This window comes from Ptiloglossa arizonensis, chromosome 8, assembly GCF_051014685.1.
Source record: "Ptiloglossa arizonensis isolate GNS036 chromosome 8, iyPtiAriz1_principal, whole genome shotgun sequence".
NCBI classification, from domain to species: Eukaryota; Metazoa; Arthropoda; class Insecta; order Hymenoptera; family Colletidae; genus Ptiloglossa; species Ptiloglossa arizonensis.
In genome coordinates, this window is record NC_135055.1 from 22,909,847 (window position 1) to 22,922,867 (window position 13,021).

Here is a 13,021-nt window from a genome sequence, read left to right on the forward strand (position 1 = left end):
TTAACGTAAGATGGTTTTATTATTTTTCGAAAAATTACAAATTGAAAAAAACCTTTTATATTGCTATAACCGCCGTCGTACAATACTTCGTAATAATATCTAAAGAGCGCGGTATGTTCGAAGAACATCAATGTTTGCACTAATGTGATATCTAAGGTGCGCTCTGTATGTATAAAAACTTTGATGTATAACGCACGTACACTGATAAAGGTAGAATTCTAGAAGAATAAAACCTTTATCTAATTGGATCGAAGTTAAATGCAAGTGTCCAGCACTCTGATACTGTTACATTTACCATCAAAACTGTTTTTCATGAACCATTAATCGAATACATTTTTTTAGTCGTCTCCGTTCGCTATCCCCTCGTCCAAGTCATCGTACTCGTGGAAAGCGGTGGTCTTCAACTTGTCAAAATGTACTTCAAACTTTTCGCTCAGAAGTCCATTTTCATCAGCGTGTTCTAAAATATCACAGATTAACGGTGATTCAACTCCCAGTACGTATTCGCATGTTTTTGGTTCAAGCAAAAAAAGAGAAACACTCGATGGACTGGCGGCGTGACCCTCAACGCACTTTAATTTTACCTGAAAATCAAATTCTTGTTTATTGCGTTAAATTTTTACAGTTATAAAATTCTTGATTTATTCTTGTTTTGTGCAACATACTTCGGTTTGTCTCAACTTGCCGGTCTTATCACACAAATATCCATCGCTATAAAAATGGGAAAGTTGTTTTCGTAGTTCCGGTGACTTTGGTTTTTTATATGGATGGGTGGCAATCCAGTCCAAGTGTTTCTGCTTATCGAATTTACCGAGATTTACTATAGTCTGTGTACCATCGCGCTCTACGTGATATTGAACCACCGAACGCCCATAGCAAAATTCATATTTCCACCATCCGTTGCCCTGTTCGTGACAATTAGATGTTATTCCCTTAAATATTATTAGAATATGTCATGCAAAAGAAAATACTTACCCCGTGTAAACAATTCTTTCCGCTCAAGAAATTTTTTATCGGACTAACTTCAGCTGGACTGATACCTTGATCTGCTAATGAATTTATAGTATCATCGATATTATTATGATTATCGGTAATATCGACAGGTTGTATTTCGACCCTAACGCGTCGCTCGCCATCCTGAAATGAGTATAAATATCGATTAAATTATTATTTATGGTACGCGTCAAATGAACAACCTTACGACAATTACGATCAATGTTAATATCAACTTAATGAGATTGTTAGGAACATAAACACTCTACGTATATTAAAACTTCTTTTTAACTGATAATGAGAACAAGAAGAATGAAATTTTATATTACATCAAAAAACGGTTATACAAACTGATTTTTAATATTAAAACTTTTTGAATTTATTTTGAGCATACATGCATCATTTAGCGTCTGATTTTAAAGTTTTTACGGTATATAGACTTAACAATTGTTGGTATTCCGTAGCTGCTTAAAACAATGTGATAAGCGAAAATGACAGACATGTAAAATGCTGTAAGTTTAGTTGCGATGAAGTAAAGCATAAGTGCATTGTACCGCAAAATATATAATGGTGCATAAATAGCATTTGTAATATTATCTTATCGTTGCTTTAAAAAATAGGTTCTTTTAAAAGAAACAAATATATGTAGAAAAGGAAGGGACAGAATGAGATACACATTAATGATGACAAATGACGAGAACACCAAGTGCTTTAGCCTGTCCCCAAAATTACAAAATATTCTGACCTGGCCCTCCTTATCTACATGCAAGATCACATTGATTTTCTGCAGCTTCTCATCCTGTGCAACAAAAATAAATTGAGTATATAGACAATAAATGAACAAAAAATGAATTATTTAATATTATGAAAACTTAAAATTGACAAAACATAATTTAGTGTTTTACATGGACAAAGTGCATTGCACAATATTTGTGTGTATTTAAGATCTATTCTTATTTGAATACATTTTGAATGTTTTGCATAAATCGTTAACAAAAGTTATTACTACCATACATAGGAAATAAATAGAAAAACATACTTTATTTTAAATAAGAATATTATACATATACGACACAAGCATAGTCAAAAATAAATAATTAAAAATAAAGAATGCGTAGAAGAGGATTTTACCGTCACTTTTTGATGTCGCAGTTTCAAACTTTCGTTCTCCAATGCGATAAGAGCTTTTGGCTTCTGTGGCGCCGAATCAACCGGTCGACATTTAATTTCATTTTCCCTTGTATCCTGTGGTTTGTAGTCAGGGTGAATGCATAGTGTAGGAGAAAGAACAATAACCTCGTATTCACAGCTAATAGTTTCTTTCACAGAAAATAATTCATGTTTATCGTGTTGGTAGCACACATACAGAACTTTAACTTTTCGTGGTTTGTTATTTAAGTTGCAAACTGTCCCACCACCCATTTCAATTTCTACATAGGGCATATTGATTCCATCGACTTTCTTAATTGGTATATTCTTTTTCCCAATAGGACTCTCTTCTTGTTTTGCATATTCAGCCAGGAGCTTTAATTCTTGTGATTTATAAAAAGTACCCAAATAATATTCTTGTGTTTTCACTCTTTTCCCATCTCTATCTTCGTGATATTGACGTACAAAACGTCCATGACATAATTCGTATGTCCAATAAGATTCAAGCTAGATCAATCATATTAGTTTTACATAAAATAATATAATTAACAAGTTTAAATGTTAATAAATTTTGTTTTACGTACTCTGTAGGAGCACGTGTTGAGACTAAATAATGCTTGTAAAATTTTCATCGGATTTGGTCCAATGTATTCTTCATCGTAATCTTGCTCCTGATTTGTAGTATCGGGAATCAAACACTGATAGCGTTCATTATTTGCAGTTGTTATAAAATAAGGTTTTACATTTGTTCGAGGTTCCTGTAAAAAATGTAGGCTCGATTAATCTAAAAAGAAAATAAAATACTTTAAAATAATATTTTAACTTCTTTCTGTACTTATACGTACTAATAAGTCGGAACTAGCTTTCCCTGCCCAATTAATTTTAAAGAAGACTGTGTCGTCAAAACTTCTAAGATCATGTCCATATACAATAGCAATTATGATACAGAACACAATGCAAATATTAGAGTGTTTCCACATTTTTATAAAATTGCAATTATTTCACCATATTTTTAGTCGATGTGTATATTATGATATTTACGAATATGTGACGTCAGCAATATCAAAGATAATTTACTGTCACTACCGTAATTCAGTAAGAGTATTTCTAACGCGTTAAATGAAAACACTGAAGGGTATATCCGCCTTCAAAGAAATTTAAATTTCATCTTTTATGAAGAGCCATTTTAAAGAGTCTTCTCGTTCAAACAATTTTCTCGTGAGATTGACAACTAGATGTACAAAATTTTCAGTCTCTACCTAGTTCCCGTTGCGTTTAAATTCAATAATTTTATACCACGTAAACAGTACACGTTCACTTAAATTTTTTACACTATATTGTTCAATTTTGTACAACGAACAGTTAATGATGAAAACGTGTAATTGTTCAGCAAGTTTTCGATTTTAATTTCAAACCAATTATGTTTACAATTCTGCACAATATAACAATTTTATATTCAGAAACGATGCTTCGGGGTTTCGAAAATAAATATACAGTCCTGATCTAGAAAAGACCAAGCACAGCTCAGCACAACCCACGTAAGTATACGAATGTAACGAAGAGGATTTAATGGTTCGCAGGTGGCGTTTACAACGCGTAAAAATTCGAATTCTCGCGGCAATCAATTTAATCGTATTTCATGGACTCTACTTGAAATCATCAAGTAATTTCTCTTTCAGTAATGTTAACTAATTGAAGAAGATGCAACGTTATTCGAGTCAATTCAGCGAAACAACTTTTAGTCGAGTATCTTAGTCGGTATATACAGTGCGCTCCAGGAGACCGAACGGGGCCTGCTGTTCGAAAGTTCACAGAACCGCCATTGCTACTGAGCAGCAATCTGACAGCGATCCGACGAAATCGTTCCTACAGCAAAAATTTCACAAGCCCGGTGTGCCTTCTCGATAGTATGATAGTTTAGTCCGTGATTCGTGACCGAGAATCGTGATCGGGGACTTGTCGAAGTGGAAACAGGCACCAACCAGTTCGACCTTAAAAGTCATCCGCCGTTGGCTGATCGGTTCGTGTTCTTGCGAAAGAAAACCTAAGATAATTCGAGAACGCTTGCACTTCCAGCCGAATTAACATGTCGGACACAAGACGTCGTCGAAAATCTAATCAGTCGTGCGGTTCCGACGACCTCTCGGACTCTTGCGAGGAATTGAACGCAACGAAGGAGACCCAGGTTAGCTGATGCAAAAATGTTTTCTTAACTAAATATTTCGAAAACTGCAAGAGGAATTCGTCATTTCTTTGTTTGGTTTTCACCATTTTAAAGCTCCTGTTATTTATCGAAGTTCCTACTTTACATTTAACTGAATCAAAAGTTTGGCGGAAGACTCGATTAAGCGGATTAAATAGACTGTTGTAATACTTCTGCACGTAATCGTAAAATAGAGAAACTTTTCTTTATGTTCAATTTACCGGTAATTAGTTTCGCGAGAAATTGAGAAAATTGAAACAAGATTATTCTGCTCACTGAATTTGTATGAATTGTATTTTTATCCAAACGATTTTTTACTCTTTTGAGAATTACATCATGCACAAGCAGAACTAGTATGTTTATAACCTTGTGCTCCTTTTACATATTTTTTCTACAGAGTAGTGAACAAACTGATGGACACCAGGATTCAGAATGTGACATTTATCCATCTGATTCTGACGTGGAATCTCAAGATGGTGCGCTACGAGAAAGTGGAGATGGTCAAGAAGAAGAAAAACCTCAAAAGAAATTAGATGATGATGAAGACAGACGTAATCCACAGTACATTCCTAAAAGAGGAACATTTTATGAGCATGATGATCGAACTGCAGATGAAGTGACAGATAATAATGCAGAGCCACAAAATGAGAGAGAAACCAAAGAAAAGAAAGTATGGAAAGATAAAGAAGATAGATGGGATCACGATCGATATAACGATGAAGAACAGGCACCAAAGAGCCACGAAGAATTGATAGCAGTCTATGGGTATGACATAAGGAATGAAGAAGGACCACCCAGGGCTAGAAGAAGAAGAAGATACGGGTAAGTTTATTTTTACAAGTGTCAATATTTTCACAGCTCTTACTACACATTTTATTTATTACAGTCGTGGTCCTAATAAATATACACGCAATTGGGAAGATGAAGATGCATATGGAAAACCAGGAACTAATGTTTCCACCAAAAATAAACGGTTTACTAGAAGTGGTGAAGATTTTCCTGCTCTTGGAACCAATAAAAATGCTTCTACACATGTAGAAGAGCCAGTAATCTCATCAGCTTGGTACAGTAGTAAAAATAAATCACAGAACAAAGTACAAAACTTTCCACCTCTACAAACTCAGGGTGATAGTCCAAAAACAAAATCTAGCGGTACATCTAATGCTCACACGTGTGTAATGTTTTTTAAAATAATCAGAGTTACCTGCCTAATTTGATTAAAATTATTAATTTAATGTTTTGACGTACAGAAATGAAAATAAAGCTCCTAATGAACCTACAAATCCAGCCTGGAAAAAGGACACAAAGCATTCATCCAATACTCAAAGTAGCAATGGAAACAGTGGAGCTGGGGGTGATGCAGATAAATTGGCTAATGCAAAAACATCTCCAAGAGATAATAACAAGAGGAATGTCCAAGAGTCTGTAAGCTTGGCAGCGAGTAGAACTCGTGGACGAGGATTCAGGACAAACGTTAATAACAATATGGTCACTAATAGAACGGTTGAAACTAAACCAAAGGGACGCGGAGCGGGTCCGATCACTGTCGAGAATAAAAGAAGTAGTACTATTCAGAACGACGATGAACAGCAAATTACTCACGACATGAAACATGTTAGTGTTAATGATGGTACACCGTATCATCAAAGTGGAAGACACAACAGTGAGTGTTTAATATACGTATAAATATATATCAATATATTATACAAAATACTATATTCTGCATTAACATTTTTCAGAGAACTTCTATGGTCAGTCGTCTAATCAGCAGAGATCAAACACAGTACCACCAAGAATGCAACAACAGCAGTCTCATACGCAGCAGCAGCAACAATCGCAACAACAGCAACAAGATGGTTCTGCTAATAGACCAAAGCGATATTCCAGTTTACGTCAGCGTCCTACTGTGTCCGATAATCCGGGGCAACAAAATTATCCACCACAACATGGGCAACATGGACAACACAGTCAACATAATCAACATAGTCAACACAGCCAACACGGATATTTCCCTCCTCAAGGTAATAGATCGAGGACTGTAAAGTTTGCAATTGATCTAGAAACATCTTTCTATGTCGTTATTGATAAACTTGGCTTTTAGGTCATGAATTGTAATATATATTTAATATTAATATATGACTTTATGTACATGTACCTAGCTGGCAATTCAAGGGGTATTTTAGAGTCACAAGGTAAGACAATTGGTTGATCGATTGTGTGTACAATTTCTTTGCATCTATGCAATTGTTTCATTTTTTAGAATTAATTTTCGTTCATAGATACATACATTGTGTAACATGGCCGTGTGAATGGGCATTTGTGTGTATAAAATGTATATTACTTTTTACACAATGACATACGTTTTCTTCCGTTAGGGTATCCGCAAGGACATTTTGAACAATCTACATCTGTTGCTAGTGCAGCCGCACCTATGGCTGGACAACCTGTTATTCCTTTACCACCCAATGGTCAACCTGCTAGCTATGCTCCACCACCGTTTTTAGTACCGCCACCACAGTTTATTTCTCCGCAAACCGCTCCACCTAGTATAATTAATTATGTTTCCGGCCCGAACGGGCCAGCATTTCAACCAAATTACCAAGGTTATCAAGGATATAGTCCACCAGTGCAGGTATAGTCGTTATTATAGAGACTTTAAAGTTTAGTTATTTCTACATTTTTATGAATATTTGTAATTTGTTAGCCTCAGCGTCCCCCACCGCCACAAGAATTGTTTCAACCACAAGGTTGTACTTACTATAGTCCAGCGCAACAACAACAACAATCAGCTCCAATGAGACGACCGAAAGCAGCTATTCCAATTCTTCCACCACCAGACAATCAACATCAGAGCAGTAGAGGGAGAGGCAGAAGCACGCAGCAACAACAAACAAATCAACCTGGCAATATGCAACAGTCTGAACAAGAGGTCAAAGATAACTTGATGGAAGATGAACAAAAAACTGTACCGGAACAGTTTGATAGTACGCCGATTGAGCAGATCACCGTGCAGGTTCAAGAAACGCAGGAAATCGAAGATTTAAGTGCAATAGCGAATGTTGTGGTTGAGGATGAAGGAAAAGATGTTAAAGACGTTGATACTGAAACAACTGTGGACTCGCAAGTTGTTACGGCGGATCCAATAAATGAAATAAGTGATAGCGATTTAACAAAGGTTGCTATAGATGAACAGGATGTCATTCCTCTCAAATCTCTCCAGACAGTCGTGGAAAAGACTGAGAATGATTCGAGCATAATTGAAACTACTACGTCCGAAAGTACAGTTGTCGAGGAAGCAGCTGCTTGAACTGATCTCGCACAGTCTTTAAATGTTTGTCAAAAGACGTAATTGTGAATTTCTTGAGTACGAATACGCATTATATTATCATGATGCCGTATAATTTTAACAAAATTACTATACAGTACGTGTAGTGAATTGGTTTTCACAGGTTACTTGTGAAACACCGTAGGAATTGGATGTGTGCGTGTCTAATACATATTTTGAATGATTTTATCTAATTCCAGCACATTGTTGTATATTTCGTAGTACACATTTGTAATAATGTTTCGCTACGGACTTCATCAATCTGCTGCTACTATTGAAATTACATTCTTTAATATCGTTAAATTACTTTCATATATGAAGTCTACTAATAATCGATTATTAGTAGAGAGGACTAGTTAAATGTATTATCGTATATCGAGTATTAACGCATGAAGCATCGGCTGATAAAGTGGTTAATAAATCGATATATCTTTTTAATACAACGGCTATTGTAAATAGACTATAGTCAGGTCAGTAACCTCAGTATGTATTATGTCTTTTGTGTACAAATACGTTTGTACTGCGATTTGTTGTGTAAACGGTGAATGAATGATGTACGTTTATTTGATAAATAATCATTACTTAATCTTACTTCTGTTACAACAGTAAAGGAAACTCTTTGATTTGTATGTACCATAAACGAAATGGTCATTATTATAATTTAGCTTATCTACGAAGTGTAATTAAGGAAAACATAATACTAACTACTAATCATGTCATTGATCGAATTTATTGGACTTTCCGTAATAAGTGCGAGAAGTTGAAACCACGACAACTTTCTTTTTTTTTTTTTATTACGCTTACAACAATATGCTTTGTTACTGGCAAGGTGGAATGGAATGATAATATATTGATAAGAAATTTTTTTCATGCGTGACTAAATTTATTTTTCCTCTTTTTTCGATTTGTCAAAGTTTATGGAAACCAGACGTAAAAACTTACCAATCGAGTTTAAAACCTTACGTTCAAGAGAATAGAGCAATGAGTGATCGTACAAACAGTGGAATTGATCTTTACGTTAAACAATCCTCGTACGCGATAGAAATGTAACATTAGCGAATTAAAGATAAGTTTCATCGAGATTGCGTAAAATATATTAGGAATAGTGTACGGAGTATGAGATTTACTTCGCATTATACTTATAACATAGTAGTAGTAGTTATATATATATATATATATATAACTTTATTAAACTTTTTTATATAAGGTTTGTCAGCGCCTCCGGCATATCGGAAAATTATATAGATACAATAACGGCCACAAATGCGATTATTCGATTATAAAGATTGACATGCAAATGCGCATGTGTGCCTATCATTTTAGTTCACGCTTTGCGAGAACGAATTTCGAGCTTCTTCCCAATAATTTTTATTATCATAATAAGTACATTTAAAATAATTTGATGTTTCATTACATCAAATTATGATTCTAATCGAATAGAATCCCAGTGTCTTCAAATTTTTACGAAAGTTGGAACAAAATACAATCGATTTTCCAAGTTTCATCTGTTATTTAAATACTATCCAATGAAACATAGTGTTTCTTCTTGTGAAACCATCAAGTACCGTATATCTTAACATTACAGTTCAAATTGCATGAAAATAAATTATACTTATGAATCATACTACGCGTCACAATTACAATCACCGAGGTGTACTTACGATCACTCGTGTGTCTCGTTTTGTTGAACGCTCGTTGCAGCGCTGAGAGGTACAATTTCGGTACTTTGTTGAACGTTATTATTATTTTTGAACGTTGTTCGTATCGTCGTGGTCCGAGACTTTAGTCTAGGTAGATTAGATGAACTCGCGAGGTATCCGCGTTGAATACGAGAACCATTTCCTCGAGTACAACGAAAAGTACGTTTAAACTCCTTCCGAAATTTTCCTATAACATGAAAAGTTTCGTTGTGTCGTTGAACGGTTTTTATGCCATTGTTACGTAGTAATATGTTATTTTATACAAACAGGATAATTGATGTTATCTTTATTATCACTTTAAGTAGAATTGAGAAGCTAAACCGTTACGAAACTCGATCAAAGTAGGACGCTGCACGATTATTATTGGCGCCACTGTCGACCGACCGTCATTTTCGTTTTAACTATTAACCTTAAAGGGCAAGCTATATAATATTTCGTTATCGACCTTTATTTTAAACGCGCGAAACAATGGATTCTTTCTTAGGGCCTTTGAGTTTCATATACTTGGACATCAGCGTTTAGCAAGAGAAACAGAAAAACTTATCGCGAATTACCATCGTAGAATCGTTTTCACAGTGGCTGACATTATCGATCGATCGATCGTTCCGGAAATATTTCGATTCTGAAAAGTATAACGTTCGTCCGGCAGTCGCGTGTGCGATGTGACTAAAATGATCGGGAGTGTAAATTTTGTGTAAATTTGGGAACGGTTCGACTACTGTTTTCTATAGCGGCCAATAACTGTGGAATATAATATAGCTCACCCCGAGCGCAATCGAGTTCGAGGCGAGCAAAATCCAAGACTACATCGTTCCTGTGGAGAATCATTTCCGTTGTAAGGTTCTTCTGCAATGGTATTAGGGGCTTTTTTCACCCAGGAAACTCGCATCTCCGCATGTCAGAATTGCTCACGACGACTTTGCGAAGCGGAACCATATCTGTTTGCCATGTAAGCGTATCTGAGTTGCTGGTTCAATCTGTGATCGTTCGAGGGTGCGCATTCTCGAACCGAACGACGAAACTCCCGCCGGAACTTACCTGCAAACCACACGCTGAATGTCTCCGTTTGATTTACCACCGTTACCACCGTTCCCATTCCCAGTCTCTTTGAATTTATTCGAATCTTCGTTCGAGTGAAAATGTCGGTACGTATAACGTATAACGTATAACGAAATTTTTAAAATACAATTATAAAATTTGCTCGAATTGTAACAGTGGTTTAGCGGTCCTACAGAGTGTTTCAAAAGGAAACGACGCCTATCGAAAGTATTCTTTCTTCTTATCGGTATTCAGAACCTTTTACCCCTGTATCGAAGTCGAACCAAGTACACGTATTTTCAAAAACGATGGCTTTCACAGAAAAATTGCTTTCTGTGTTCTCGAATTATTTTTTCGAAAAGAATTATCGTCTCCGCTCGATTTTCAGGATATCGTCCAAGTATATCCGTAACGGAACCGATGGAACGTATGCAGATATGGAACTTGTCGACGAAAAAGTTAAACAGGCTTGCATCCGAATCAAGGTGAGTAACCGTATCGGTTCGTCTGATTGGTTTAAAGTACAAACGTAAATTACGAGATAGCTAGATTGTTATTATTTGGACAATGAAATAACGCTCCCTTTAATTAAAGGATTCTGCGGATAAAGGAAACAGAAGTGTCCGACGAAGCGAATCTTAATCACGGACACAAGGAAAGTTTTCCGATAAGTTACGAGTTCCATAACGAATCAACGAAACGAAGACATTTTTCTCTTTTCGATTTTTTCTTTGCATACCGAACGATTCGTTTTAACCCTCAGACGGCGGGGTTGTGCAAGCTTTGTACACAATAATCGTACAATAACGGACAAAGAAATAATACGTAGTAGCTGTAGAGAAAATAGATAAAAGTTACTTTTTATTCTCTTATAATATAAATATGCACTTTTATTTCACTCTCGACGGGTTTTAAACGATTCTCTATACCTACTATAGTACAAAAATGTAGCTTCTCGAACGTACAAACACGATTTTCCTGTTGGGTCGTATTTTACCTCGTATCTGTCGTACGTGCGAGTATCGCGACATCCACTGTCCGAGGGTTAATCTACGAAATGGATAATATTCGAGAAGGTCATCGAATGGACGTAATATGTAATGGTCAAAATGGAACGATGACAACATTGGAATATTAAGGAGAGAGGTCGATAAATGGAGATGCCAAGGGTATTTCAAGGTCCGTTATACGTTTCCTTACAAAATCCCAATAACCTTGAAACGTTCTCGACGTCTCCAACCGCGGATTTATTTTCTTGATATTCCAGTGGCCTTCTCGACCCATTTCAAACCCCGCAGTTTTTCTCGGTTCGATATTTCACCTCTGATTAGATTCGTTTCTAAATCACGAGTCACGGTGTATATAAAACCGATACACCTATTGCGACACGAACGAGACTGGAGGGTAGAATGGTCGAATAGGACGAGCAACCCTAAAATAGTTTGATAAAACAGTCTTTTCGCACATAAATATTTCATCGGTCGTAACATATTCTAACTCAGATCACGGTTCGAATTTTATGAAAGATTTATCAATTTTTTACGACTTTGTTTGCGCGCAAAGTTATCCGCGACGTCGATGGGCTCGAATCAACATCCTCGTTAGGTTTTGCTCGCGTTGAACGGTAAATGGGTGGATCGTGTCAATTATTTTCTCGCGTATGAAACACAATTGACGCTTTTAACGAGGGTGTTCCGACGGGTCCATAGAAAGTTCGACAGCGAAAGTCGATAAGACTTTTAGACAAAAGGAACCATTGTTCGTCGACCCGACCGCCGAATCGGAAAAACTTTCACTACGGAAGATCTCGCCTCGGATTTATAAAACAAAAAAAAGAAAAAATAAACGAAAGGAAAGACGCGCCCGGTCGATGACATCGGTGCACGAACACCGGGGTGCGAAATACGATCGCAAAAATGATAAAAGCAGAGGTCGTTTACCGCTCATGAAGTTGTAGATCAAAGGATTAACCGCGCTATTGAAGTAACAGAGGCCGTGCACGATTAAACTGACGGCGTTTATCCACTTGCTCGACGGTATGAATATGGTGTACCTGAAACAGTAAATAACACGTACATCGATTTCTCCCGGTGTAATAACAGTTATCGTTTTTCCATGCAACGCGGTTGTACACGTGTCCATTCACGTGAAGACTGTTTAGCGTTCGTTTCGCGAGGATCGCGTCGTTGTTGCACCCGTCGCGTAAAATTTCTCCGGTTTCGATTATTTTCGTTACACGTATCGCGCGTGGTCGTCCCGCGAACGGGGTTACCGCTTGTTACTTGAACGCGTGCCGAGTACCTTAAAACGTTGAGTAAATGCACCGGGAAGTAGCAGACGGCAAAAGTGATGACCACCGTGACCAACATTTTCGCCGCTTTGCGCCGAGATTTCAGCTGCGTCTCGGGATTTCCGCTGCTGGATGGCGGAGTCTCGCTCATCTGCGAGGCTCGTACCGGCACTGCGAATCCGTGCAATAATTATTCATTTCACGGACGTACCCACCAGCCCGGATCTTACAGTACCGTCGTGAGCCAGATATCGCGTGGACCGAGCGCGGAGGGGGCTTTCAGCTCGGCAATATAAACGTTTCAAGCGTCTACGGTGTCGCGG

General features: G+C 37.0%; 3 protein-coding genes and 1 long non-coding RNA gene across 10 annotated transcripts in view; 2 read left to right on the forward strand and 2 right to left on the reverse strand.

The window, feature by feature from the left end:
* On the reverse strand, nucleotides 1-9,477 carry LOC143150039 (endoplasmic reticulum lectin 1). 3 transcript variants are annotated; one of them, XM_076318035.1, is made up of 8 exons: nucleotides 2,988-3,684; nucleotides 2,727-2,900; nucleotides 2,125-2,649; nucleotides 1,739-1,792; nucleotides 976-1,137; nucleotides 666-905; nucleotides 296-584; nucleotides 1-218 (listed from the first exon to the last, which is right to left on the reverse strand). In XM_076318035.1, the coding sequence occupies exons 1-7, from the start codon at nucleotides 3,120-3,122 to the stop codon at nucleotides 339-341; spliced, it is 1,536 nt and encodes a 511-aa protein (XP_076174150.1). In that variant the 5' UTR covers nucleotides 3,123-3,684; the 3' UTR covers nucleotides 1-218; nucleotides 296-338. The 3 variants fall into 3 exon arrangements, with proteins under 3 accessions (XP_076174150.1, XP_076174151.1, XP_076174149.1); XM_076318036.1 differs by lacking the exon at nucleotides 2,988-3,684 and adding an exon at nucleotides 9,332-9,477 and having other exon boundaries at nucleotides 1-584; XM_076318034.1 differs by having other exon boundaries at nucleotides 1-584.
* On the forward strand, nucleotides 3,919-8,540 carry Btz (CASC3 exon junction complex subunit). 2 transcript variants are annotated; one of them, XM_076318032.1, is made up of 8 exons: nucleotides 3,920-4,327; nucleotides 4,743-5,167; nucleotides 5,232-5,516; nucleotides 5,596-6,008; nucleotides 6,085-6,366; nucleotides 6,505-6,537; nucleotides 6,721-6,977; nucleotides 7,050-8,540. In XM_076318032.1, exons 1-8 carry the CDS (start codon nucleotides 4,229-4,231, stop codon nucleotides 7,650-7,652), a joined length of 2,397 nt encoding a protein of 798 aa, XP_076174147.1. In that variant the 5' UTR covers nucleotides 3,920-4,228; the 3' UTR covers nucleotides 7,653-8,540. The 2 variants fall into 2 exon arrangements, with proteins under 2 accessions (XP_076174148.1, XP_076174147.1); XM_076318033.1 differs by lacking the exon at nucleotides 6,505-6,537 and having other exon boundaries at nucleotides 3,919-4,327.
* Nucleotides 9,366-11,443, forward strand: LOC143150048 (uncharacterized). 2 transcript variants are annotated; one of them, XR_012992925.1, is made up of 3 exons: nucleotides 9,366-10,515; nucleotides 10,797-10,893; nucleotides 11,003-11,443. It is a non-coding gene; the product is annotated as an uncharacterized LOC143150048 (long non-coding RNA). The 2 variants fall into 2 exon arrangements; XR_012992926.1 differs by lacking the exon at nucleotides 9,366-10,515 and having other exon boundaries at nucleotides 10,715-10,893.
* LOC143150041 (orexin/Hypocretin receptor type 1) overlaps nucleotides 9,435-13,021 on the reverse strand; it is a 20,346-nt gene continuing 16,759 nt past the window's right edge. The window contains exons 4-7 of one of the 3 annotated variants that reach the window (XM_076318040.1): nucleotides 12,710-12,869; nucleotides 12,349-12,461; nucleotides 10,135-10,408; nucleotides 9,435-9,557 (exon numbers count right to left, since the gene is read on the reverse strand). In XM_076318040.1, the coding sequence (XP_076174155.1) occupies nucleotides 10,269-10,408; nucleotides 12,349-12,461; nucleotides 12,710-12,869 (413 nt within the window). In that variant the 3' untranslated portion in view covers nucleotides 9,435-9,557; nucleotides 10,135-10,268. The other 2 variants (XM_076318041.1, XM_076318039.1) reach the window with 2 other exon arrangements.